General features: G+C 37.6%; 6 protein-coding genes across 13 annotated transcripts; 3 read left to right on the top strand and 3 right to left on the bottom strand.

Moving 5' to 3' along the window:
- Positions 1–406: 406 nt before the first annotated feature.
- Positions 407–2,481, bottom strand: LOC133740612 (glycolipid transfer protein 1-like). The gene is made up of 7 exons (XM_062168557.1): positions 2,360–2,481; positions 1,947–2,078; positions 1,766–1,821; positions 1,522–1,652; positions 1,291–1,426; positions 716–847; positions 407–618 (listed from the first exon to the last, which is right to left on the bottom strand). Exons 2-7 carry the CDS (start codon positions 2,062–2,064, stop codon positions 586–588), a joined length of 606 nt encoding a protein of 201 aa, XP_062024541.1. The 5' UTR covers positions 2,065–2,078; positions 2,360–2,481; the 3' UTR covers positions 407–585.
- A 1,827-nt stretch (positions 2,482–4,308) lies between these two features.
- On the top strand, positions 4,309–5,909 carry LOC133739778 (disease resistance protein RPP2B-like). Its single transcript, XM_062167583.1, has 2 exons — positions 4,309–4,570; positions 4,669–5,909. The coding sequence occupies exons 1-2, from the start codon at positions 4,484–4,486 to the stop codon at positions 5,044–5,046; spliced, it is 465 nt and encodes a 154-aa protein (XP_062023567.1). The 5' UTR covers positions 4,309–4,483; the 3' UTR covers positions 5,047–5,909.
- A 1,531-nt stretch (positions 5,910–7,440) lies between these two features.
- Positions 7,441–13,127, bottom strand: LOC133740434 (uncharacterized). 7 transcript variants are annotated; one of them, XM_062168391.1, is made up of 12 exons: positions 12,974–13,127; positions 12,465–12,627; positions 12,095–12,190; positions 11,726–11,829; positions 10,679–10,863; positions 10,040–10,162; positions 9,869–9,957; positions 8,652–8,757; positions 8,483–8,580; positions 8,104–8,349; positions 7,902–7,982; positions 7,441–7,734 (listed from the first exon to the last, which is right to left on the bottom strand). In XM_062168391.1, the coding sequence occupies exons 2-12, from the start codon at positions 12,567–12,569 to the stop codon at positions 7,708–7,710; spliced, it is 1,260 nt and encodes a 419-aa protein (XP_062024375.1). In that variant the 5' UTR covers positions 12,570–12,627; positions 12,974–13,127; the 3' UTR covers positions 7,441–7,707. The 7 variants fall into 7 exon arrangements, with proteins under 7 accessions (XP_062024375.1, XP_062024374.1, XP_062024372.1 ...); XM_062168390.1 differs by having other exon boundaries at positions 7,441–7,722; positions 8,104–8,360; positions 8,449–8,580; XM_062168388.1 differs by having other exon boundaries at positions 8,104–8,360; positions 8,449–8,580.
- A 137-nt stretch (positions 13,128–13,264) lies between these two features.
- On the top strand, positions 13,265–14,769 carry LOC133740435 (large ribosomal subunit protein eL14y-like). Its single transcript, XM_062168396.1, has 4 exons — positions 13,265–13,461; positions 13,776–13,905; positions 13,998–14,110; positions 14,480–14,769. The coding sequence occupies exons 1-4, from the start codon at positions 13,357–13,359 to the stop codon at positions 14,534–14,536; spliced, it is 405 nt and encodes a 134-aa protein (XP_062024380.1). The 5' UTR covers positions 13,265–13,356; the 3' UTR covers positions 14,537–14,769.
- Positions 14,770–15,051: 282 nt separating this feature from the next.
- On the bottom strand, positions 15,052–21,372 carry LOC133740432 (probable serine/threonine protein phosphatase 2A regulatory subunit B''epsilon). Of its 2 annotated transcripts, none has more exons than XM_062168387.1 (13): positions 20,637–21,372; positions 20,164–20,373; positions 19,899–20,004; positions 19,661–19,760; positions 19,050–19,155; positions 18,800–18,890; positions 18,158–18,299; positions 17,699–17,846; positions 17,477–17,586; positions 16,620–16,776; positions 16,386–16,511; positions 16,142–16,292; positions 15,052–15,589 (listed from the first exon to the last, which is right to left on the bottom strand). In XM_062168387.1, exons 1-12 carry the CDS (start codon positions 20,790–20,792, stop codon positions 16,152–16,154), a joined length of 1,593 nt encoding a protein of 530 aa, XP_062024371.1. In that variant the 5' UTR covers positions 20,793–21,372; the 3' UTR covers positions 15,052–15,589; positions 16,142–16,151. The 2 variants fall into 2 exon arrangements, with proteins under 2 accessions (XP_062024371.1, XP_062024370.1); XM_062168386.1 differs by having other exon boundaries at positions 20,131–20,373; positions 20,637–21,371.
- Positions 21,373–22,360: 988 nt separating this feature from the next.
- LOC133738077 (vacuolar protein sorting-associated protein 2 homolog 3) lies at positions 22,361–25,490 on the top strand. Its single transcript, XM_062165518.1, has 11 exons — positions 22,361–22,520; positions 22,625–22,669; positions 23,248–23,282; positions 23,376–23,426; positions 23,549–23,653; positions 23,755–23,826; positions 24,109–24,180; positions 24,261–24,341; positions 24,733–24,768; positions 24,862–24,917; positions 25,223–25,490. The coding sequence occupies exons 1-11, from the start codon at positions 22,487–22,489 to the stop codon at positions 25,272–25,274; spliced, it is 639 nt and encodes a 212-aa protein (XP_062021502.1). The 5' UTR covers positions 22,361–22,486; the 3' UTR covers positions 25,275–25,490.
- The last annotated feature ends 396 nt before the right edge of the window (positions 25,491–25,886 follow it).

Below are 25,886 nucleotides of genomic sequence, written 5' to 3' on the forward strand. Positions count from 1 at the left end.
GCTAGGCCAGACAAGGCACACAGAGTAGGTTGATATGAAAATAGGTTGTCATAAAGCATGATTCTAAACAAAAATGGACATATTAGTAAAGATGCAACTCGCATAGGTTTCTTAGATTAATCAGTAACGGGAAGATCTAACTCTTTTTTTGGTAATTATATATGACGCTCAAGACTTGACGTATACAATAAATCATACGTAGTGTTACATTATTTGGTATGTAAATTTGGTGATCGTAGAACTAGGAAGGCTCTTAACTGTAATGTGTGTGATAAGTGCTCTTATGAAAGAACCAATTAATTAACTTTTAAGACAACTTGTATTCATTTTTTGTTGGCCTCTTTATGAAAATAGGCAGCTGGAGGCCAGAATTAGTTAATAACAAACTATATTGGAAGCAGGAAAAAGAAAGAATTGGATGAGTAAATCAGTTAACGACACTATATGTAGTAGCAAATTATCATACAATGCTTACAACATCACCAATGTAATTACACTTTTCCCCCCAAAAGAATACATATGGAAGGAAACTGGAAACATAAAGTGATCAAACTAATTATATATCCACAATCTGGTTTAGTGGTATCAAGCTTTGAGATTGCCCATTCCCACAGAGTCCTGAAACAGGAATATAAAACACAAAATTTGATTAGAAACAGAACCATGTGACAAATTGAACCGAAACCATAAACCATGAATAGATGAAGAAACTTACAAGGAACTTATGATTCTCTTCGAGAAGTGGAGAGAAATTTGTGCAGAACTTCTGAATGTCAGAAGTCAAATCAGCCGTTTCGCCTATTATCTCCATGAATTTCTTCCTCTCAGGAGCAAGCTTAATTCCAACCTGCATGTCAATCAAAGATTAGAACAATGTGATTTTCTTTTTCCTAGTACATCAGAGAAACCAAAAATGTGGTAACAAGTATGCATGTGTCATAGTTACTGATCTATGTATCAAATTTACTGATCACATAAGATCACTTATTCGTCTTTCAAAATTGGATATTAGCGATGGTCTTCCCAATTGAACATATGGGTAGTGATATGAAGTATGAACACATTTCTTTTTCCATCAGTAATCTTTTCTGGGGTTTGTGTTTAAGGGCATGATAGCTTGCATCTCAAGTTAAGAACTTTCTCTGAAACCACTCAATTCTATTTTGATCTGCCTCAAATTCAATGCCTATACTCTGGCTTGAGAAATCTTTGGAATTAAAAAAAACTGGCTATTTTACTTATAATTAAATAGTATCAAATGATAGTTTAAAAGAGATTGTGATTCCTTACACTAAAACCAGAGCTAGCTATCCAATTATGCCATTTTTTCAATGTCTTGTTGTAGGCTTCTGTGCAAGCTTTTGACAGTGGCCAGTCTGGATTATCATGTAGATTTCGAAACAGCTCCACCAAGTAGTCCATACCCCTAAACAACCACATAAAAACATTCATGGATTCTCAGAAAAAACACAAGGATTAATTAATCCGTTGCAAAGGAAAAAAAAAATGACACAAACATGCCTAGTTAGCCAGAGTAGCGCATTTGTGCAACTGGATGAGGATTTAGCGGTTTTGGCTTCAATCTCAGGCCGAACTAGACTGTACAATAGATTGAATTCTGATGGGTTGGAAGAGTACTTGGTTTCTAGCCTCTGCAATTTTGATCAACAACATGAAAACTTAATCTTGCAAACTTTACAAACAGAAGGAAGCAAAAGATCGAAGTTACTTCTGAAAAAAGTTGCATTAAGAAAAAGTGCCATACCGATATATTGTTAGCAACATCAGATTTGACGGGTGAAAGTGCTGCTCCAAACTTATCTGGCATAATATAAACAAGCTAGAGCTAATTAGCCAGGTGAAAACCGAAAGAGCATCCATGATTCATCGAAATGCAGCGAATTCAAAAGATTTATAGGGTAACTTAAAAATCGAGATATGATTACCTAAAACGGGTAGTAACTGTTTGCATACATCCAAGAAATGCTTGGTGAGCATCTCTCCATTTTCAGATTTAACATGCTTCATTCCTTCCAAAGCAGAAGTGAAAACAGATCCCGCCATTCTTGTGATATACTCTGCATGATTAAATAGAATATCACACAAGAGCCAGAGTTGCCAATCACAATAACATTAATAGTTGCACTATTCAATATTGCGTGCAAGAAAAAAACAAGCTTAATTGAAAAAGTTGAAAAAATCAGATAGGATTACATTGAAAGATACACGAAAGTAGAACTAGAAGTCTGAAGAAATGGAATCAATGTGAATATGATGGGGATATCCGAAACATATATGATGGAAAAAATGATAAGGAAAAAGACACAGAAAGAGAAGCACGCAAAGTTAAGACACAAACCGGGGAAAACCACATGCACAAAAACAGACGTGAAGGTTCGAATTTGGATCTGGTAATTCGAATTGTGTTACAATAGAAGAGGAAGATGAAAAGGCAGTTATTTTCCGGTGTGGCTTGAAACAGTTAAGCGTAAGTTTCAAGATTTTTACGTCCTCTCATTTTCACTTCTTAAATTCACCGATAAAGATCTCATACCTTGTGAAAAATTAAAATGGAAAAAGTACTCAAATTTGTGACGTAAGCCCACTATAATTTGGTATGTCTAGTGCATTAGTTTTTTATTTTATATTTTATTTTTTAAGTGAGACGTCATCAATTCGACTCATTTTATAATGTGACAATGCTCATGACTCATGCGCGCCCCTCATTTTATCCTGGGGTTCAGATTCAGACTTCTATTCATCTTTCCAAGTCTTCTCTACTCTCTAGTTTGCTTCTCTGCAAGTCCCTCCACTAGCTCGCCGAAAGTGCTCGAGTGACTTCCTTGTCATATCTAATGATTTCCCTTCAGCGCGTTTCTGCATCATTTTGTTATTGGAAAAGAAACAAACTCATGTCGGTCGGGAGTGGTTGATCATCTGGAATATCCGAACCTCTCAGATTGACTTCCCTGCCATACCCTCTCTCTTGCTACCAAGCCAGCAGATCAAGGCTCCACTGCAGCTTCTCTAAAGATCTCTTGCATCGATTCTGAGGTGCGTTTTTCTCTCATTTGTAATATTTTAATATCTCTGCAACTTACTGATTTTGAATATGGACAGTCCAGATTGCAGGGTGTATATATGGCGGCTTCTTCCTCTTCCACTGCTGTTATCCCCCATAGAGAAAAGCACGACGTGTTTCTCAGTCATCTTCACGTTGCTCAAGTCCCTACATATAACTACCTTATATTTACATGGAACTGCAATAGAAGAGTTGCCTGCATCAATTTGGTCCCACAAGAAGCTTGTATCACTAGACCTGATGTACTGTCAAGACCTTAAGAATCTTCCGAGCAGCACTTGCAACCTGGATTCTCTCCAAATTCTTGGACTACTTGGCTGCTCAACTCTTGGCAGATTTTCAGAACTTCCCAGGAATATAAGACATTTATGTTTGACTGGGACAGCAATTGAAGAAGTACCCTCATCAATCGGGTGTGTCTCTGGGCTCGTTTCAATTCAACTGGAATATTGCAAAAAGTTTGTGACGCTGCCTACCAGCATTTGTAAGTTGAAATCTCTCGAGAGACTTTCTCTCTTTGGTTGCTGTAAATTCAAGGACTTCCCAGAAATCTTGGAGCCTATGGAGCGTCTGGAGTTTTTAATTCTAAGTAAAACAGCGATTGAAGAGCTACCCATGTCAACTGAAAATCTAGTCGGGCTAAAAAAGTTGGAGCTGTTTAACTGCAAAAACCTCCGGTTTGTCCCTGGCAGTATCTACAAATTAAAAACTGTGGTCCTCGATGGTTGTTGGAAATTCAGTTTTTTTAAGTTGGAGCGTTTCAGGCCTATGGGTCTGGAGTTTCTTCTCTCTGGTGGTCTCTGGTCTTGGAGACTATGGAGCGTCCAGAAGTTGAAATCTCTACCAGTGATGAGATTGGGTGACGTGGAGCCCGTGTAGCCCTGATACCATGATAAAGTAATCTGAAGTTCACATCCAAAACCAATTGACAATAGATGGAGTGACCCAAACCCTTATAAACTATAGGCAATGTCTCATTTTTCCCATGTGGGATATATATATTCTCAACAGTTCGAAAATTAAAAACTTTCTTGTCTTCTCAGTCGGTTTGCCCTCTTTGAAAAGATCGACTAGAGCTCAGTTATTGCGGTGCTTTAGAAATCCCTGATGGTCTCATTAGCTTATCATCATTGCGGATGCTAAATCTAAGTGGAAACATGGTTGAGAGATTACCTGCAAGCATCATGCAAATTTCGGGGCTGGAGTATCTAAACTTAAGAGATTGCAAGAGTCTTCAATCTTTATCGGATCGAGCTCCCATTGCTTCTACAACATTTTGATGACCATGGGTGCGTGGCACGGGAAACAGTGTCAAGTTCGACGACTACATTCAGACAAGGTTGGGATCAATATCATGTGTTCTCTAATAGCTTAAATCTGGATCAGAATGCATGGAACGAGATGAGATTGGATGCACAGCTCAGAATTTTTCTAATGGCAATCGCGTCATCAAAGGTTAAACAAGAAACTGGTCATAACTGCGGTCATGTAAGTCTCTCTCTCTCTCTCTGACAAATTACGCTTTAAGAGCAACTGCTATTTTTTCTTGATGAGTTAAATAATCACGACAAGCATTCATGGTACAGGAACGTTGTGATGCAAAAGCTTCAATTACAATTTTATCTCCGGGAAATGACATTCGAAAGTGGTTTTGCTATCAAACTGAAGGATCTTCAATAAATATCAAGCTTCCTCCAGATTGGTTTGATACAAACTTCTTGGGTTTTACTCTATCCGTTGTTGCATTCGACAGAAATAATGGTTATCCTGGTTACTCAGACTTGGGGTTTGGATGTAAATCCTATTTCAAAACTAACAATGGTGAAACCATCGAGTTTAATTGCTGTTTGAATAATTGGGATTGCGGTGAGCATAGATCTGGAAGTGACGATGCGCATCATGTGATTATGTGGTATCTTAATCCCCTAAAAGGAGATGGAGCAAAATGGTCCTCTAGTTTTTAATTACAATGTCACGGAGGCTTTCTTTGAGTTCTACCCTCTAGGTTGGTTGGAACAACCCACTGTGAAGAAGTGTGGGATTGGCCTGCTGTCTTCCCCAGACTTTGATTTCATTGATGAAGTTGCTAGGGATATCACAAGCAAGAAGATGTCATTGAAACTGAGATGCAGTGAGGAGACGTCTAAACCTAGTCAGTGGGAATTGTTAGCTCTTAAGGAAGATCATGCCATCCAAGTCTCTCGCAAAGTGTAGTGAAAAGAGATGCTCATAGTCAAATGCCTTTATTTAATATCTCGGAAAGCTCATTTGAAATATTCATCCTGGACTGCACAAGGTAATGTCATGTAGATTTTGAGTGTGGGTTAGCTTATAATGATGCTACTGTAGTAATCTCTTCATATCATTGGTCCTGATGAGATTATGGTCTGCTTAATGGATCCGATATTGAGATTATTATAATGTTTCCAATGTTTTCATTCAAGTCAGTCGGACGCTCATTGTTGTTCAAGCTGCCTAACGAATCTCTAAAAATGAATTTTAGGAAGGTAAGAAAAGATTATCCAGTGAAGCTGCAACAGCTACAAATTGGAATAGCAGGTAAGAATCAGATGCGAAGAGCTGTCACGGCTCAAGATACCTCAATTAATTGGTACCCAAACATGAGCAATATGTTCTGCTCTTCTTGGAAATTACTTTGTGCTGAAGACCTTACCTAAGCAGTTATAAATATAGAAGTTCCATTGGTAAATTCTGTCAGCAAATCTGTTTGTATATTCTAAATAGAGCTTTTAATTTGTGGATACAAAGTATCAGTCATTTTGAAGATGTAGAGAATAATAAGACGTACTAGAAATTGCCAATTCAATTTGAGTCATCTCCTTGGAATCTGATCGACCGATAACATAATACTAGTAACGAACCATTGGACAGTTCTTTTAAAAAAGATTGTTTTCTCCATGACACCATTCTTTTAAGATGATTTTGCCACTGTTGTAGTAATTTTTGCATAAATGAATGCCGCAGTACCTCAAGCTTATGCATCTTAAGAAGGAAACTTATAAGCTAGCTAGCAAGAGATTTTCATTATGTACAGAATACCATGCGAGAGAACTTTCCCTATGCATAATTGCAAAGCAACTTGATTAGCGTTTAACTTTGATGGGAGCGGCTGTTGTCAGTGTTGCGAGGGATTTATTTCGTAGTAGTTGCCGGTTTGTTCCTTAGGGAGGAAAAAAATATATATTGGCTTTCAATGAAGGTACATGACCTCCAGAATCCAGGAGTCAAGGAATGGTTGATTACAAGCTTAATAATGTAAAAACACTGTTTGGAGCAGAAGATGTGAACGACATTTATGTTTGATGTAGAGAAAGGATAACCTTTGGATGTCATACCAAATTAGAGTATGCTACTCAAAATCAATCAAATGATAAGAAACAACATGCAACTTATGCCAATTTCAAAGTTCTGTTTTTCTAAACACAAGTCAAAGTACAAAACTAGCCGTTATGATACTTCCTTATAAACCAGGATGTAGTCCCTTCATTTGTATACCAAATTCCTCAAAATAGTCATATTCATTGCCGATAATTACTGCTATGTGATGTAAACATTTAATCCTATTTACCACTAATTATATCAGTCGAAGAACCATGACGCCCATTTTCCTGAATCCTCCTGGCTCCTCCCTATATAAAGATCATAATCTAAGTCAAAACACACACAGACAAAAGCCAAAAGGCAGAGGAAACAAAAACCTCAGTCACGACTCCCCTACTACTTCAAAATGTCATCATCTTCAAGAATCCTTGTTTGCTTGTTCTTGGTGTTGCTCACTACCAGTCTCCAGCACACAGAAGCAACCTTTGAGTCTTCACCGAGTGTTGACGACGGACCTTGGGGTAAAGTTAGTATAACAGTAATTTTTGTTCAGCATGTATTAAGATATCCCTATTAGTTCATGAAACTGGTGGTATTATTTGGGGTACAGGATGCGACCCTGGTCCATGCCAAACCAAATGTTGCCTGTGCACTGTGGTTCGGTCAAGGCCAGTCTGTGGAAAATGCTGTCCAGCAGATGATGAGACACAACCAGGAGGATTACCGTTCTCTCCCAAGGCTGCTCCCATCAAACTTGATGTCTGAAGTAATGAAAGGATTTTGTTTCGCAAGTCATGCTAGCTTAATTTGAATAAAATTGATGGCTTCAAGTAATTGGGGAAATAAAAGCTCTTTTTTTTTTTTTCTGAAAAAAAGTCTGGTGCGGCTACTCTTAAACCTTGATTAATGAAACTATCAAATACAGGGGGGAGACATTAAGCCTAAAAGCTCGTTTTTATGTATGCAATGTGTAATGCAAAAGAATAAAATGATGGCTCATCACGCTGCAGAAGCAATTTGTTCAAAATCTTGATCACTTCATAGAAAATGGCGCATGCTTCATCTGTGGTTTTCGTCAAGTATGGGGGCCGTAGCCCAAAAATTACACTGTTTTACTGTTCTTTTGTTCTTTCTTTTTTTTAGGAGAGGTAGAGAGAAGTCAGAGAACTAACTACAAAGAAAATATGGCAGTACACAGTATGTAGCAGAATGTTGCCGAAGTCTTCATCACCTGGCCCTGGCTGCAAAATTTGGGTAAACAGAGCTGCTGTCCAAGGAAAAGTTTACGACTTCACATTCTGCAAGTGCAACTAACCAATAAATCATTAAGTTTCTAACCATGTCCATAACAGATTGCTCAAAACATATAAGACAAATGCTAACCATGCTGCAGATTATACTTTTGGAGACAATGCATAATGAATATGCTGAGAAACAAGTATGACATAATGCAATACAGGACAAAGCGCATAGATACCTTCAGGTACTTTTTGTGAATCTTCAATGCCTCATTACATGCCTTTCTAGCATCCAGATTCCCTGTTATGTCGCCTAAGATCTGGAGACGAGGTCGAACTATGAGATAAATGGAGACATATATATAAATAACATGCAGAGAGAGAGAGAGAGAGAGAGAGAGAGAGAGAGAGAGAGAGAGAGAGAGAGAGAGAGAGACCAACATTGACAACATCGTCCAGACCCTTGGCATTTTTTAAAAGTTGCTTGTTTTTGGTCTCAAGAACACTGGCAACAAGAAATACGGAAAGTGCACCATGTTGTTCTGTGTATCCAGTTTTGACATTATTTCTCTCAAACTTGCCAAATGCCTTTAGTTCTTTGTCACTTGCATTAGGTGGTGTAGTACCAGCGCTTGATGTTTCGTACGATGAGAAAATGTTTGGGTTGTATTCCATGGCCCACATCAGCTGAAACCAATCTATATTACTGTCTTAAATCAAGCTTACGAAAAAAAAGAAAAGAATGGAAGTTCAATAGATTAAGTAGCTATTAATAACAAAAAGAACCTGGATGGAAATATAAGTCCAGTTTCATCCTCACCTCCCAAAGATACAGTGAATCCACAAAGGAAAACTCTCTTCGGAACAGCACCATCAGCATGCGGAATGCAAATAAATACTCCCCACCATCTAGTTCCTCTGTCAATTAGGAAATGGAGTTAGCTGAGTAATAAGGAGCTGCATTATTGGAATGCATAGAGGAATCCTACCAAGGTGTTGATGAAGTTTAGGATCAATAGTTCTGATTACTTGGGAGAGCGTAGCCAGCTGAGATTGCACCCCCATCGAAGTAGAAGTGCACCTAAAATTTTCTCTCTGTTTTTGAAACAAAAGCAGGAATCTGAATTATACCCTAACAAAAGCATATCACAAGCACCAATCATGCAACAAATTATTTTAAGAAGTTTTGCAAAAGCAATGAAAAAACTGAACCAGACGAACTCAAAACACCAAAGGAAGAATGACTTAACAGCTTCTCCATCAGATTGCAACTAAAAACACCAAACTGATAAAGCCAATCGAGTTGCTGCTTGATAAATGTAGGACTCCAACCCAACTATTCTGGAGACCATACTCTGATCAACTCCTTTTTCAGTATCTACAGTCTTAGGTCATCCCACATGTTGAAAGAAATAACTAGACTATAGGCTTACAAGTCTCTATAACCATAGACCCTTGCTTCTTTTCAGCCTCATCTAGTTCCCCAATTTGAGTCATTGCCTTACTAATACAGAGCATGACAGATTCATCTCCGCCCACATTCTAGCATCTATCAAGTGACTACCTGCACTATTAAAATCACTAAGGAATCCTTCTCAAAGATACTTCCTACACTGCTGATCATTCCCTTTTAACATCTGCATACATTCTCTAAACTGCCCAAATTGTGTACTATCACTATCTGAAGTATGATTCAGAGGACCCCCACCGAGATAAAATTCCCACGGTGCAAGGTTGAAATTATGAATATTTCTGCATTTCAATCTCCAGCAATTTTTTCTATTAAATCCTTGCAAGACTCTGTAACTGTGTCTTTCCTTACAGGCCTTTCTATAGTCCTAAATCCTTCTAATACTAATCCACTTCTCCATTTTGGTGGTTAGGAGTTCATTCTAGTTTACATGGCTAGTTTGAGTAGTCACTTTGCATCTTTGTGAAATAAAGAATTCATTGTACATTGGAAAACATGTATTGACAAATTACCCAAGGATTAAGACAGCCACAATTGCTCATAATGGTACTACTAGGAAATAACTATTCCAGTATAGACTAATCATTATAAACTAACAATTAGGTATGGCCCTACATGTGGCTCATAAAAGGTTCATACACAAGAATACAAAAAGCAGGTAGTCAACACAGCTCCATTGAAGTAGCAATCCAAGTATCCAACAATAGTATCACAAAGCTAAGATATAATATATACCAGCTTTCGCATCGCACGTTCGAAACACCAAAATGCATCTGCGTGATTTTCAATGAGAATGACAATTGGCGAGCATATATCATTCATTCCTGCTCAAAAAATGCCCATTATAAATGTCACTTAACACTGTTTAACTTTTTCAGAACATTAACCAAATTCACAGCAATTCACCTTGAACATAACCAATATCGTTGTCCATCCAAGCATAAACTGAAAGAATTTCCCAAAGTTTTGCCTGATTAGTTTCACTCTCATAAAATACAAGTGTCCGATCAGTGCGAACAACGTCCAAACCTACAAGCCAAATCCAGCTGAGTTAACCACTGCTAATATTTAATACAAGTTACAGTTACAGTTACCATAAAATATTCAATAGACATGGTTTAAAATACATACTACGACGATTATTAAGAGAAAAGTTACAACAATTTTAGTAATTGTGTTGGATATTCATGCAATGAATAAAAAAGTGTGATTATGTTCCTACAGAAAAGAAAGAAAGAAAAGTGTCGATTAATGGTACTGTTTGTCTTTTGTTTTTTCTTGCTTTTATGAGATAAAGGGCATATGTTGATCGTTTACATAAAAAGAAACCAGTCCCGAGTAGTCTTTAAAAATTCTTCTGTTTCTTTCCAACCACAGCACCCAAAAGACAGCGAGAACACTGCATCCCCAGAGAACCTTGGCTTTCTTCCCTTTTCCACAAGCCTACCCATTGCAATTATATTAACCGCAGATGGTCTCGTGTCATAGTTTCACAACTCAACCAAAAAATATAAGTTTTGTAACACATGGGGAACAGAAATATACCAATTTGATGCAAGAAAAGCTTCCACTGAATCACTTTCTTGTCTGAAACATCATGCCTTGCTCCATTTGGTGCTCCATCTATTGGATCGCCATCATCCGTGACCAGCGGTGTTGTAATAAATTTTCCACTACCAATAACTGGAACCATCTTATTGCATTCAGCTTTCAATCTGACATACATCTCCCTATAATAGTCAAATGTTTTACATGAAGTCACTATATTTAATTAAAAGATAAAGGAATGCATGAAGGACAACGTGCCAAAATGAAAGAAATGCCACTAGAATTTGAAAAGAAAAGACATAGCACAAATGATGACGCGTTAATATGTCATCTCAGATATTAGATGGTTCAGAAAACACGGTTAGGCTGGAACAAGACAGAAAAGATATAAGATGTATAAGTTAAGCAAACACAGTTGTCACAGAGTAAAAAATCTTAAATTAATCTTATGCACCTTGATGGCATGACGAGTTCTGTTATATAAAATATAGTTGAAGAAAGAAAAAAGCACGAACCCAAGTACACAGGAACCTAAAATGCCCCAATAATCCAAGGAAAAGTTAGCTTCTGATTCGAGATAGATGAAGGCAAGAGTCACAAGACATATCTGGATAATCATAAAAGCCATGAGGCACCATCTTAACTAGAAAGGATCTATCCTTCCCAGTCATACCACATAAAATAAAGCACTTGCCCTCCAGAGCCTCACCACCCCCACGATTCACATGCATGACGCACCCCTATTTAACTTCCGAACACAACTACAGCACAGACTACGGGTACAACACTAAAGAGAATAAGAATTCAAAACCCCTTTTCATATTTATCTATGACCCCAAATTATGTTATTCCAGAGCAATTCAAAACTTGAAGAGCCAGGTTCTTTTCATGTTTCCAGCAGCATAAAATTATAATTAGGTTCATAATAGCATTAGGAGGAGGAAGTAAGAGAAAACTTTCATGGATACCCTGTTGCTTCTCCATGGTGCTTAAATTTAAAGCCATACTCTACAGATTAAATCACAACTAAACAAAATGTATTACCTTCGCTGCTGCCTGAGATCATTCCGTTCATCAAAGGTGCTACTTGGATCAAAACAACCTAACAAGAATTCCCAGACTACACCTTTAATTGCAGGATGGATGCCCTAGCATAATAAATGAAGTGAAAGATGTAAGTTTAAAATCGTACACATATGGTTCTAACTTTAGTAAACCAAAGGAGCAACATCTATGGTGTACTCAACACCACCAAGGAGAGGGCGATGCATTTGTAAGAAAAAGTGCAGTGCGTTCTTTTGTCTTTGGGCGGAGGGAAATGACATACTTTTACACACACGAGCACACATAAAGAAACGCCAACCAGCACCTCCCAAAATCCCAATAAAAGAAGTTACAAAAAGAAGAGCTTACCCCTCGTTGGATTCGTCTAAGCACTGATGCTATATCCAAATGACCATCTTCAGAGAAGGCAGCATGCCATCTTCTTGCACTAAGAGTTTTCCCAGCCTGTGAAAGTTGATAATAAACATAGATCATGTGCTTGTATCATGAATTCAATATCTAATAATAATGCTGCAGAAAAACATCGGTACTGGATAACTGAAAACTATTCAATGGACAAAACGTCTCTTACTTTCAACTTGCAAAGTACTTCCAGAAAAAGGATAAGCAACCAACAGTAGACTATTGTGTAAGCTAAGTCTTCCATAAAGTGGTGATGAATTATATAAAACAAAACTATAAAGTAACAAAAATGAAGTGAGAAGCGAGCTACACTCACCCTCAGCCTAAATCGGGTCTTGGGGACTTCAACTCGGCATTCCTCTCTAACTGGATAGAAAGCATCCAACTCAGCTGTGGAAGCTTTCTTCATAAAAAACTCCATTTTCCCTCGCAATCAAAGCCCCCAACAATCAATTCACCCACTTTCGGTCCTTCATTGGCTGGGGACACACAACAAAATAAAGAGTCAGAACCCCTTAACCAAAAACAAACCAGAAACGAATCCAACATCTACTTTAATAATGGCATAAAAGGAACCCATCACACACCCAAAATCTCAATCTTTCTCTCTGTATCCAAATCCAAATCTTCACATTTCATTACCAACATCAATCTTACATGAATCAAACAATATTAAAAATTTCACATTCCCAAGATTGCACAAGCATTATAACAATGACACAACACCCAGAAAACAAACAAAGTCCAGATTCTTCTATCATCCCAATCTCCCACCCTATTGTTTCTAACACAACATATCCAATCCAAAACATTAAAAACATGTACCTTCATTTACCGCAAATCCAAACTAAGAATTGTAATTGCTATAACCCATTTCAGCTTTCTTCATAAAAACCGCATACCGAGTGGTCGTGCCTTCTTTGCTTTAACGGTTTGTAGGACAGTAAAAACGAAAACAGTTGGGGCATTTATTGAAATAAGTAAAAGTAAAATCCTTTTATTGTGAAAACTATAATATTCAAGGGCATAGAAGCAAAAATATAGAAGCTTCACGGTAGTCTCGACTACAGGTGATCCGACCTCAGGTTTAACAAAACCCTTATATCTTCCTCACTTTCTGAAACCCTAGCTCTGCTCTGCTGCCTCTTCTGCCTCACACACACTAGTCATTTGTCTCTGACGACCGACTGCTCTCAGATCCCGGAAAAATGCCGTTCAAGAGGTACGTGGAGATCGGACGGGTGGCTCTGGTCAACTACGGGCCGGACTACGGTAGGCTCGTCGTGATTGTCGATGTCATCGACCAGAATCGGGTACTGTTTTGTGTTTATTTACGTAAATGCCTCTCTTCCCAGTCGATTTAGCTATCAAATTTTTATGCTTTACAATTGAAGTGGGTTGAAAGATTAGATTTTTAGGGTTTCATGATTTGATGGAATTTGTGGGATGCAAAAGTGGACTAATTTGCAATAAGTAGTTGGTGGAAGCGAAATTTTTTATTAAGTTAATACATGTATGTATGTAATTATGGATTAAATGTGTTGTGTGATACTGGGTTTTTGCATTTTGTGTGAGATCATGGTTTGAAATTTTGGGGCTGAGTTTTGTTTTTTTACTGTTGGGGCAGGCTCTGGTTGATGCACCTGATATGGTGAGGACCCAGATGAACTTCAAGAGGCTATCGCTTACTGATATCAAGATTGAGATCCCCAGGGTTCCGAAGAAGAAGACTCTGATTGCTGCCATGGAGGCTGGTGGTGAGTGTAAAGCTATTGATTTGAGTTGTCTTTTGTTGTTTAACTTTATTTGATGGTTACCTGATTTGGTTTTTTGTGTTTGATGGTGGCAGATGTTAAGAACAAATGGGAACAGAGTTCATGGGGAAGGAAGCTGATAGTGCAGAAGAGAAGAGCGTCGCTTAATGATTTCGATAGGTTCAAGCTCATGTTGGCCAAGATCAAGGTATGCTGTTAGATTTTTGTACTTATATTTCCTACACTATTTTGGGTGGTAGAGCTATGCTATATCATGAGTGTTAGACCCTAGTCTAGGTAGGGATTGGCCTTCCGATTTGTTTTACAGGAGATTTGTTTCTTCAATTTCAACTGCAAGTAAACAAGACAGCTGACCTCTGTTAGTTGAGCATGGTTTACACTAGATTTGCATTTCGTTATACTTTATTCAAAAATAAAGAGCCTCCTGACCGATGCTTTTGTAGAGATGAATAAAAGTTTTGAGAATCTGATCAGTTGTATACTTGTATGCATCCATGTTTCTACTTTTCGCTGATGTAATTGAGTGCTAATGTGCTTTATATTTGTGTTTGTGCAGAAAGCTGGAATTGTCAGGCAGGAGCTAACAAAGCTGAAGAAATCAAGTGCAGTCTGAAACTGTTTTAAGTATTGCAATCTTGTTACAAGATATTGGGTTGCTGCTGTTTTGATTCATAGTGGTAGCCCATCTTGTTATTTTGGTTAGGTCATAGCTGTGAGAGTTCTTTGAAATGATGGGCAGGTTATCACTATTTTATGAATTTGTTTGAATTGAAATGGAAGCCAGGAACTTTCTTTAAGGAGTTGATAGTTATTTTTATAATATTATTGTTACATTTTATGAGCTAATTTGGAATGCTTTACTTTAGTTACATTTTCAATCTAAAATGTGTCTTGCCATAACAATGGGCGACTAAATGATCTATAATAGAACATTGAGCGTATTAAAATATGGTTTATTTGGTTAGCTTGGTCAATGCTTAGGAGTCAGGGCTATAGATGTAGTTAAACTACCACGTCTACAGATTTAAACAGTGCACAATGTTTTGAATAAATATTGTTAGAGGAGACCTTGTCCAATCTTGTTCAATTGAATGGAACAGTGAGGGAGGATGCCATTTAGCTAGTGTGTGAAACAATAAATAGACATCCACATACGTATTACCTTTTAATCACAAATCCAATAAACGAACCTATAAACAAGATACAATGATAGAGAAGACAACTCTGCAATATTACAAGCCATTTGAAGTTCACAACTTATAAGACATAACTTGCCAGTGGTCACCTTAACCACAAAGGAGCACAAGACAAGAAGTAAGCAGCTTATCAAACTCCCATGATAACAATGCGGACTGCGAAGCGAGATGTGGGACTGTGGAGTGATATATCTTCCATTGCAAAGGAGAGATTCACAGTAGTTTTCCAGGGTGGACCTTGAATTTGATCAAAGGCACACCTACATTGCCTATCGCGTAAACTTTGAGTGCCAAGGTAGATGATAAAGCTTGAAATGTATCATTGATGAAGGCTGCATGACCAAGCTTCAGATTCAATGTTAAAAGAGGACTATAGTCACTGATGAACCATGAAGCTCCTTGATTTAGCAGATGTTTCTTCATTGAATGAGAAAACCTCAACAAAACATCTCAAGCTATTTCATAGGCAGCTGCAGAAACAGAAAAAGATGAAATAATGTAGTTAAGGCACACTTGATTTTGCTGCTGTGAAAAATCTAAATCTATGTAAGTTTAATAAGTAATCATTGCAGCCTTTTGAAAAGAAAAAAAAAGAATGTTGATTATACAGACACCAGTCACTTCATGTTTTGGTTTAGCAAGCGTTGCTACCAGTACACATTCCACTCTGATATTAAAGAAATTATACGGCAGCTCCGATGGCAGTGAGCATTATCACCACATCCAAAGCTGAGGTCTAACCTTCCCTCTCCTTTGGCTCTTCACAACATGTTTTTTTTTTTTTTTCCTTAGAAATAAAAACTAGAAGTACCAATATAAAAGGGTCAGTTAAGCCCCCTAATGAGGACCATCATGTATTGGATTTTCCACTTTATAATAGAGCAAGGACTCCAATTGAAATGCTAAAAACCTTGTTTTGCTTTAGAAAGAAAACACATTTCATTACATCATTATAGAAGTGAAATTTACACCTGTATTCCCAAAACTTTTCACTTTCCAGTGGAGCTCAATGTAAAACTCACCTCATTTTACTTAAAAAGGAGCCTCCAGTGATTCATCCCAAACTTCTACACTTCCATTAGAGGCATTCTCACCATCTTCTTCCATTGAAAGCCTTATATACTCTCTGTGTGCAAAGCGATCCCACTCTGTCAAACTTGGATCCTCGCGTTCCTGCTTACACCAAATATTCCGCATCTGTTATTATGCATTTTTCAATTTGAAAATATGCACAACACCTTAAAACACCAGCTTATAGGAAAATACCTGACGAATAAGAAATGGATCACGACTTTCAAACGCTATGAACTTATTGAGGTTGAAAAGGATGTTAAAGAAATTTCCAGAAAGTTTGCAACCTTTCAAGTCCTTTAGTGTGAAATAATCTTCCTTCTGCAAGTAGGATATCAAAATTCGTCATTTCAAAAGAGTACACGAGTACGATCTCACGTCAGTAAGACAACAATAACAATAAGAATAACAAAGACGATGATGTTTTACCTCAGGTCCAATCATGTCTACTATTTGGCATAAAATATCCTCAAATAGAACAGGTTCTTGGGCCATGCATTCCATACGATGCAACTGCTCCTCATAAAAGAACTGCAACTCATTCCGTGTAAGGACTCCATTTCCATCCAAATCTATACATTTGAACCTACCAAAATAATATTGAATAAGTAACACTAGAAAACAACCCCAACAGTAAAACATGACTACACATGGGTAGCATAGCATCAAAATCGGGTTTGTCATCGCAACATCGTTTATGGTGACTACTCACTAGTATATGAAAAAACATCTCTAGCATTAAATAGATTATTAATGAATGTCTCTGTCTAATAGAAATACATCCCATAAATGAATCACAAATCGGGGTAGCCAATACATGATATTAATGAAGACGCCATGATTTATCTCAGCTAAACATCTCATTTCTAAATACTGGCATGCCAACAGGCACTTTGGGTGAGATTGAAATAGAATGCTCCTCACATATTGAGTCTTACAGTTGCTTATAAAAAGGGAATCATAACCTATAATTCAGACACATCTGATAACTTTTAAGGAGGTTCAGACAGTGGGGAAGTCAATTTTTTGTACCTATTTTAGACATTGATTAGTTTTAACTACCTATGTTGCATGAAAGGAAATTCTAGATAGAATATTACACCAACTGCCAAGTTTTGGGTTACTATAGGTTTTACTCTATGCTAGGTGATATGTATAACCATGACTACTACTGCTTAAAAATAAAAAGATTGATCCGTCTTCTTAAATACTACAAATTCCACACCATATGAAAATACCAAATGTCAAAGTGTAGAAAGAACAAAGAAACAAAGAGATATATATACCAATACTCAAGGCTAGGTTCACATGACTTATCCTCCTCTGACAGCATGAAGTACACAAAATCTTCATAACCCATCTTCCCTTCGATCTTGCTAGTAAACTTCCTCGGAACCTGAAAAGGAATCGAACAGATACAATCAACGTGGGAACCCTATTTAGGTAATAATTTGTCAACTTCATTTGTTTCAGAAGTTAGAAGAACCTTTAATGAAACAAAAACCAACCTGTGAAAATATTCTATCAACGATCCTGTAGGTAAGGGCATGGTTACCATATCTAATGAGGTTCTCTTTGTCAATGAAGAAGTCATGGTCTGTATCCAGCTCCCAAAACTTGCAGTATATTACATAAAAATGTTCATAAGAGAAGTACCTGAAATTTGGCATAGAGAATATAAATAACAGAACTTCAGACTTCAACAAAATACTTTAAGGAAGAAAAATCAGATTTCTTCCTTGTCTTCATTAGCATTCTAAGCAAAGTGAATATGCCATGATCTCAATATATTGTTTCATGTAAATTAATAGTCGAACTATTAGAACCCTTAATTAAAAGTCAGAGTTTTCAGTATAATCACTAGAGACACACAAACAAATATGTAAAGGTTGGACTGCTTATACAACGAAAGCATAAGGCAACAACTCTAATTGTACTCAAAGAGCCATTGAAAATCATAAGCAAACCTCAGAACTTTATTAATATCCTCTTCCTCATCTGCATGTTGCATAGCAGCAATAAGATTTCCTCGTTTCAGCTCCCTGAGGGTAAGACGGCCAGTTCCCGATCTACTGATGTAGTAAAATATTCTGTAAATGACAGTTTCAGCTGGTCCATTGAAAATAAGTTTATGTGAGCAAATTTAATTATGGCAAATAAAAGGTGTTTAGCGTTAGGAAAGAAAAAGAAAACATCATATTCAATATCATTAAACAGAGTGAGCATAGTGTAACAATATATTATTTTCTATAGCAGCATTATCTTCCCTCACTGGTTCATTATGTACCAAACCTAATATTTAAACATGTAACAATATTGTTTGTTAATTCATTCAAAAACTCAGTATAACTTCTTTCCATTATGACCAAAGAATAAAGTTCAGCCATTTCTACAATGAATTCAATCAAAACTGTGTATCATCCAAAATCCAGATTGTACCCAGCTATAAAGAATATGGTAAAATCGATTACTCGCATTCTTCCCTAGATATGAAACCATTTTAACTAGCCTAAATAGCTAGGCTATGGCATTATAAACTTCCATAAGATAAAAACATTAGAAAACAATAAACATTGTTTTTTTTTACTTGGCAGTATAAAAACGCATACCATATCTTTCTTGAAATTCAGGAGTTCCATGTAAAAATTCCAGTCCTGGATGGGTTGCCACAAGCTCTAGAAGTACAGGTTTGAAGTCTACCTGCATTGCATAATGCAAATCAACAATTGCAAATTGGCATGTAGACCAAGAAAGGTAAAACCATGTACACATAAGTGATATATGATTATCTTCAGAGCACAAAGGGAATCAATTAAGTCGCAAGCTGAGGCAGAACAAATAAAGTAGTTCAAATCAAACCTGAGTAAGGTAATTGCAATCAGACTGCTTTAAAATTTTAAATACTTGAGTTGCCGTATCCATTGTCATCATATTGCCATCAACCCAATATCTGATGAATGCATCCCTAAAAAAAAAAAAATGTGAATCAGCACCATGTTACTAGTTCAAAATTGTATGATGACATGAATAAAAAACATAGATTAACTGTAAACATATAGGAGTGTTATGAGAGTCCTGACTCTGTAAGTAGCAAAGCTACATCTGTTATTGAACAAAGGGAATACAACAAGAGGCAGAAGGACTGCAAATGATATAAATATTGCACATATGCAGCTGGGGTCGGAGTAAACATCTTTTCATTCGCCAAATATTTACAATGGAAGTAAGCTGCAAATATCAGAACCTAATGTTTCTCTATTCTCGTCTCTTAGGAGGCTCTATTACTTCACTTTACATCATTTTCCTTGTTCAATTATTAAGAGAGAGAGAGATTGCAGTATGTAATGGCCACATATGAAACAAATGAAAACAATCATTTCATAGATATTTATTTTTTCTCGATTTACGAGTTCAGATACCACAATAACTAGGTCCTGTATCTACTATGCTAAATTACATCAACTGCATACCTGGTCACTATCCCACTGCAGCCGGTATCTATCTTTCTAAAGAGAGCAGAAGATAAAAATGTCGGTAGCTTGCACACTTCCTTTGTAACCGTCTTAAACTCTGCACAAGCAAAAAAAAAGTAAAATAAACCCCTTGCTAAAAATGAACTTATATTCCTTAATATCTGGAAAGTGTATTGGCAAAGAATAGAAAGAGAGAGTTTGTTTCTTTTATCTGCAAATCAGAGACACATCTTACCCTGCACTTGCAATCCATCCATATGACTGCTGAAAAGGTCATCAATTCTGGAAAGACATTGTTCCTTAAGTCCGTTAGGTGGTGGGCGACCATTTTGAAAATAGAACTGCAAGCATACGTACAACAATTTGAGAATTTATCAAAGGACCTTGACAAGTGACAACATAACAATACCCCATTTTTCAAGCTACACAAGTAAATCTCAGGTTTTTGCAGGAGTATTGAGTTCAACCTGGGGAATGGCTTCTCTCACTGGTTCACTAACCAATTTTAGCGGAGAGCCCAGCGAAGAGGGGCTGGTTTTCGGCTTTGAAGAGCGTGGAGAGCCAGAGGAACTTCGCGGTGAAAGTGGGGGTGTACTACCAGCCTGAAACATGGAAGGCAGTGAGTTGATCCCAGCGGCATTTGCACTAAGAGAGTTCCCTTGGGCACCGATAGAAATGCCTGACGATGCATCATCTATCAAAGATTTCACCTGTCAAATCAAACAGTGATCGACCATCAGCTAAAACAAACTTATTCCAATACACTTGCTTCCAGCAATCACATCCAGCATCGTTTAAAGTCGAAAACTACTATTAGCAAAATGAAATGACAGCTCTACGGTAATTGAAGTAATGAACCAACAATAAAAGCCATGTACTTTTTCCAAACAATAAATACAGAGCTAAGCTAAGCTTGATCGACCATGGTAACAAAAAAGTTACACAGAAAGAAAAGAGTAAGTAGAAGTTTTACCAGGCGGCCAGTCTGAGGAAGCGAGAGCCACTGAGAAAACAAGTCGTCGGCGATTTGGGGACTGGCTTTGAGAGCAAAGGGTGACAATTCCGGGAGCTGTAAAAGCTCAGGATCCAGTGAAGCAAAATCGCCGCCTACTACTGCGTCTATATCCATCGTCGCAACTTCAATCCGTCAATCCCTAAAATCATCACAATCGCTAATCTCTCAACTCCTGGCAACCACTGAGCTTTGCTTTCAACGCCTCCTCGTCTGAAAACCCTAGGCTCCAAACAAACACCGAAGAAGAAGAAGAAGAAGAAGAAGAAAGAAAGAAAAGTCTCTAACTTTCCGATACCGCTCTCTTCAATCCGCCAATAGTCTGCTTCAATCCAGCATCAACGGCAAGCTGAAATCTTTGAAGTCGGAGGTCGGTGTAGGCCTGCGGTTCTGAGCGGGTGGAAGCCACGCGCCGAGAATCGGTGCCTGGACTGAAGAGAGAGAGAGAAGAGCGAGAAGGGTGTTTTTGGGGCAGAGAGAGAAAGATTGGATGATGATGACGATGGTGATGGTGGTGGTGGTGGTGAGAAGAAGTGGTGTGGGGGATTTGTTAAATAGAAGAGAGAGAAAAGGAGGAGGGGAGAGAAAGAGCCACGTAGGATTGAGTAACGGAAACTGCCGCCCGGAGACGGAGACTTGGTGGCCAAGAGCCGAGAGTGGAGAAGAGAAGACTAAATTTTGGGGTCATCAAATCTAAAACCGCCTGTGAAATATTCACACTGTCAAGTGACTCAAGTCTACTCTGTCACGTGAATGAGAGTATCTTTTTTTTCTGTTTTTTTTTCAATAGGTAAGTTGAAAATTCTACTATAATATAAAACGAGCGGTCGATTTCACTGTTCATTTCGTTTGGCGTTTAGCGCGATGAAAACTGGAGACTCTTCTATCCTTACTTGCCTTCAGATTTGCCCGGTTGCCCTCCTTCGCAATCAGTGCGCTTTGTGTCGTGACCCTACGTGTTTGTCATAAACAATTTAAGAACAAACATCTGCGATGCGCAATTCATCCGAGATATAATATGAGACTTATTCAAAAAATGATATTTACCGATCGAACAATTTCGGATGGTTGGACTTTGGTTGAATTAAGAAAACATTACTCTATGTATGAGATAGAATTGGTATGTAATTTGAATAGCAAAAAAGAACTATTAGTATTGTACACACACACGAACGAATGAGTGAGGAGAAACTAGTTAGTGCAATGACTTGTGTCTTTCATAATGAATCAGAGAGAAACCAAGACTTGTAGCATGAATTAAATAAGAAGAAGGTCAACTTATTTCAAATATAAGACGAGTAGTGAAGATGATGAGGAGAATTGACATATTTATTTAGATTTTTCATGGGTCATGACTATAAAATCCAGCAAATGGGATGGAGTCGTTAACTAATTATCATTCTTACTTTGGTATCATCATGTCAAGATTCTTCTACTACTAGCCGTTTACTTGGAAATTTCTAATGCACAACAGCACAAGTGCAAAGAAAGGATAATGCAAATGAGGGCTCTGGGAAAAAATCGAAAAAAGCATTTATTATTGAGTGAGAATGTTTCCCAATGATTAAAGAAAGAAAAGTCCCACACTTCTCTCATCAGGGGCCACGATTGAAATTTGAGAAATCACAGAGGACCAATTATGATATTTACCTAAAAGTCCCTATACCCATTACAATAAATAGGAAAAGGAAAAAACAGAGAAAAGCTCAAACCTTGATTGAACCTCTGTGTCTCCTCATTCTTCAAAGTTTGAAGCTTTATTGAACAAGTCTCTCTTGAGTCCGCGTCCAATCCCAACTGGTACGATCGCCATGAACATCTTCTCCAAGAAGCCAAACGCCAAAGGTCAGTGCCCTAGTTCTAATTCTCTCGAATTTGAGCTGAATTTCAAGCTTTTTGTTTGCTGATTGGATCTGAATTGTGCGTGTGGTTCTCGATTTTTGATGCAGAGGCGCTTCGGGAAAGCAAGAGAGAAATGACTAATGCTACTAGAGGTAATAAAGTTTGTTGATTTCGGTGATCGTTGATCATGATCCTTAAGGTTAAATTCAGAGCATGGAAATTGTAATGTCTTTATTGTGTTTTTGTTAATTATATTAGTGGATTGTAAAGGGAACTTATTTATGTTGGTTTTGGAGTGATTGCGGAATTGGGGTTTGGTTTTGGGATTGCAATGCTTGAATAGACTGGATTGGATTTTGTGACTAGGTGGGTTGAGCTATGAAAGTACTCTTATTTCTTGAAGTAGTTTACTTTTTCCGGCTAGACCGGTGTGCGTACAGATGCATATGGCTAGTCTGGATTCAATGTTGTCGGCTTGTTATGACTCATTTCCATGATTTTGCTAGAATAGAATGGATTAGATTTGCGGTTAGGTCTGTTACTTAAAGCATATTAATTTGTCCGGCTGACTAGTAGTTTACACCAGTTTTTGTGTGTGTGTGTGTGTGTGTACACATGGATATTCTGGATTGAATAGCATCAGCTTGTTATGATGCTTTTCCATGATTCTGCTTTTAGTGGCATCGTTTTGATCCTCTTATTTACTTTTCCTTTCCCCATTTTGCTACAGGGATAGAGAAGGAAATTGGAGCATTGCAATTAGAAGTAAGTCAAGAACTTGCAGTTGACACTCTTACTTAGTTAACAGTTTTTTAGTTTAATTGCCTTTAGATTGAATATATTTTCCTGTTCTTTCAGGAAAAAAAGCTCGTTGCTGAGATAAAGAGAACTGCTAAAACAGGAAATGAGGTATGTTCTGTGTTGTGTTTGACTATTATCATCAGTCCAGGAATACTCAATGACCGCAAATTGCATTTTGCCATACGTAGTTGATTTGTATATGGTTAAGCCCTTTTCGTTGAATTCTGCAGGCAGCAACTAAAATACTGGCCAGGCAGCTAATCAGGCTTAGGCAACAGGTAGCTAACTTACAAGGAAGTAGGGCTCAAATGAGAGGAATAGCAACTCATACACAGGTCGACTGTCAACTCTGTATCTGTATATGAGATTTATCCTGATTCAACTTTTTATCCTGGTCTGTTGTTGTGCTCTTAGTAAAATTTATATCCTCCTGCAGGCAATGCACGCACAGTCATCAGTTGCTGTTGGCATGAAAGGTGCTAGTAAGGCAATGGCAGCTATGAATAAGGTTAGACTGGTATAGTTTGCTGTTATAACTTTTACATAACAATATGTTGCAAGATGTTAAAACTGGCTCCAGTTAGAAGCATTAGTCTAAAAGAAGCCCCATCATCATTCATCACTCATGTTGAGCCAAGCCATCAGTTATCTTTTTTTCTTTTCTTTTTGTTAAACAATTACTTTTCCCTTGTAAATAAAATCCAAGAGAATATTCTTTTCTATATTGCTTCCCATAGTCCTAAGGAGTAAATTTAAGTTCATTGAGTAACAAGCTCATATCTTGTTGCAGCAAATGGATCCTGCAAAGCAAGCAAAGGTGATACGTGACTTTCAGAAGCAGTCTGCACAGATGGATATGACTGTAAGATTTTTGCACAAAATAATGTTCATCTACTTTTGGTTTTTATGCGAATTATAACAGTTTAAAGCGCGTTCATGCAGACTGAAATGATGTCTGACACTATAGATGATGCCATAGATAGTGATGAGGCAGAAGAGGAAACTGAGGAGCTGACAAACCAGGTACGTCCCCACTATTTGCATCTTTTCTTACATTCATATTAAGATGAATACCTTTTTACTTAGATAACCCAAAAAACAAAGAAAAGATGTTATGTTTGAGCGAGGCCTGATACTCCTCTGTGATTAGATTAATTCTTTAAATTTCCAAGGATCCATAAACCTTTCTGAACAAGTTATCAGTTGAAGTTTGGTTCTTATCTGCAATTGTGTTGTTTTCTGGTAATGGACCTGAAAGATTGAGAAGGGGTTAAGTTAGATGCTGCAGATCTTTCTTGTATAGCATTGATCGACAAGCAGATTAGGATTTTGATTCTTCATAGATGTTGTTGACTATTGTTCTTTGAAACCAGGAATTGGCGAGATTAACTTTGATTGAATTTCTTTTTAACAGGTGCTAGATGAAATTGGTGTCGATGTTGCCTCACAGGTTGGTACCGACAGTCATTTCTTTCTTAATTTGTTAGGATGAACTGGAATCCTTGTTTTTAAGCTGATGTGTTGTGTGTTAATGTATTGACAGTTGTCAGCAGCTCCAAAAGGAAGAATTGCAGCAAAGAACTCTCAGGGTGTTGGCAGGTATGGCCTCCAATCCATTGTACATAGATTCCTAGTAAATGTCATCTTCACCATATGGGACTAAACTGCCTGAAGATTTCATAGTAAAATTGAAATTCGTGATTACCTACCCACATAATAGCCAGTTTACAGTGGTGACTGTATGGTCCACTTAGCAGTTAGCAGCACCTCACACGAATCAATGCATCCTATTTGCAATATCTTTCTTCATTGCAATTTCTCTTTTTGAACTTCTAATAGTTTTTGTTGTTTCCCTGTCCTTTTCTTAATTTTTTTTTTAACTATGGAGTTTCAACTTCTTACAGTTCTAGCACTGACGAGCTGGAGAAAAGATTGGCAGCTCTCAGAAATCCATGAGTTAAGATTCAAGGGCAGAAGATTTTTTATTTTATTGTTCTCCCCAGAATTTGATATCGGATTTTTGCAATATTGTTCATTGTAAATATTTTGTTACCCTTGTTCTCCTTAGCGCCTCTACATACGGAGAAGCTAAGCTTTTATATACCCTCCTTAACTTAGGAGGGGACATATGTGAGCTAATTCAATATGCATATGAATTGCTTCTTCCTTCTATCCTCCTTCTGATCATAGTTGCCAATGCTAATTCCCAAGTGGCTACAAAGAAAGCAACTCTGGCCAAACCTTTTTTTTTCTTCTCGGCAAAGCAGCTTAGCTAAGTAGGTTAATTTCAGTTCAACATCCAATCAAAGAAAGTTTTAATGCTTCTAGGTTGTGGGAGGTACTGTTTTTCTTTTGATTGAAGGTTTCGAGGCCATAACAAGTACCCGTGCTAAGTAATCTTGTTCAATCATAAATGAAGGCTTCTCTTCAGTCGACAAATGAGAGTTGAAACCTAGATCCACTATTTCATCAATTGAATGCAACTAGCCAACTACTACTGAGCCCAATCTCGTGTTCTAGACTTCTAGTATTCTTCAGACCAGTCCCTATAAATCTCCAAGTACAGAT

The sequence above is a fragment of the Rosa rugosa genome, chromosome 3 (genome assembly GCF_958449725.1).
Source record: "Rosa rugosa chromosome 3, drRosRugo1.1, whole genome shotgun sequence".
Lineage (NCBI taxonomy): Eukaryota > Viridiplantae > Streptophyta > Magnoliopsida > Rosales > Rosaceae > Rosa > Rosa rugosa.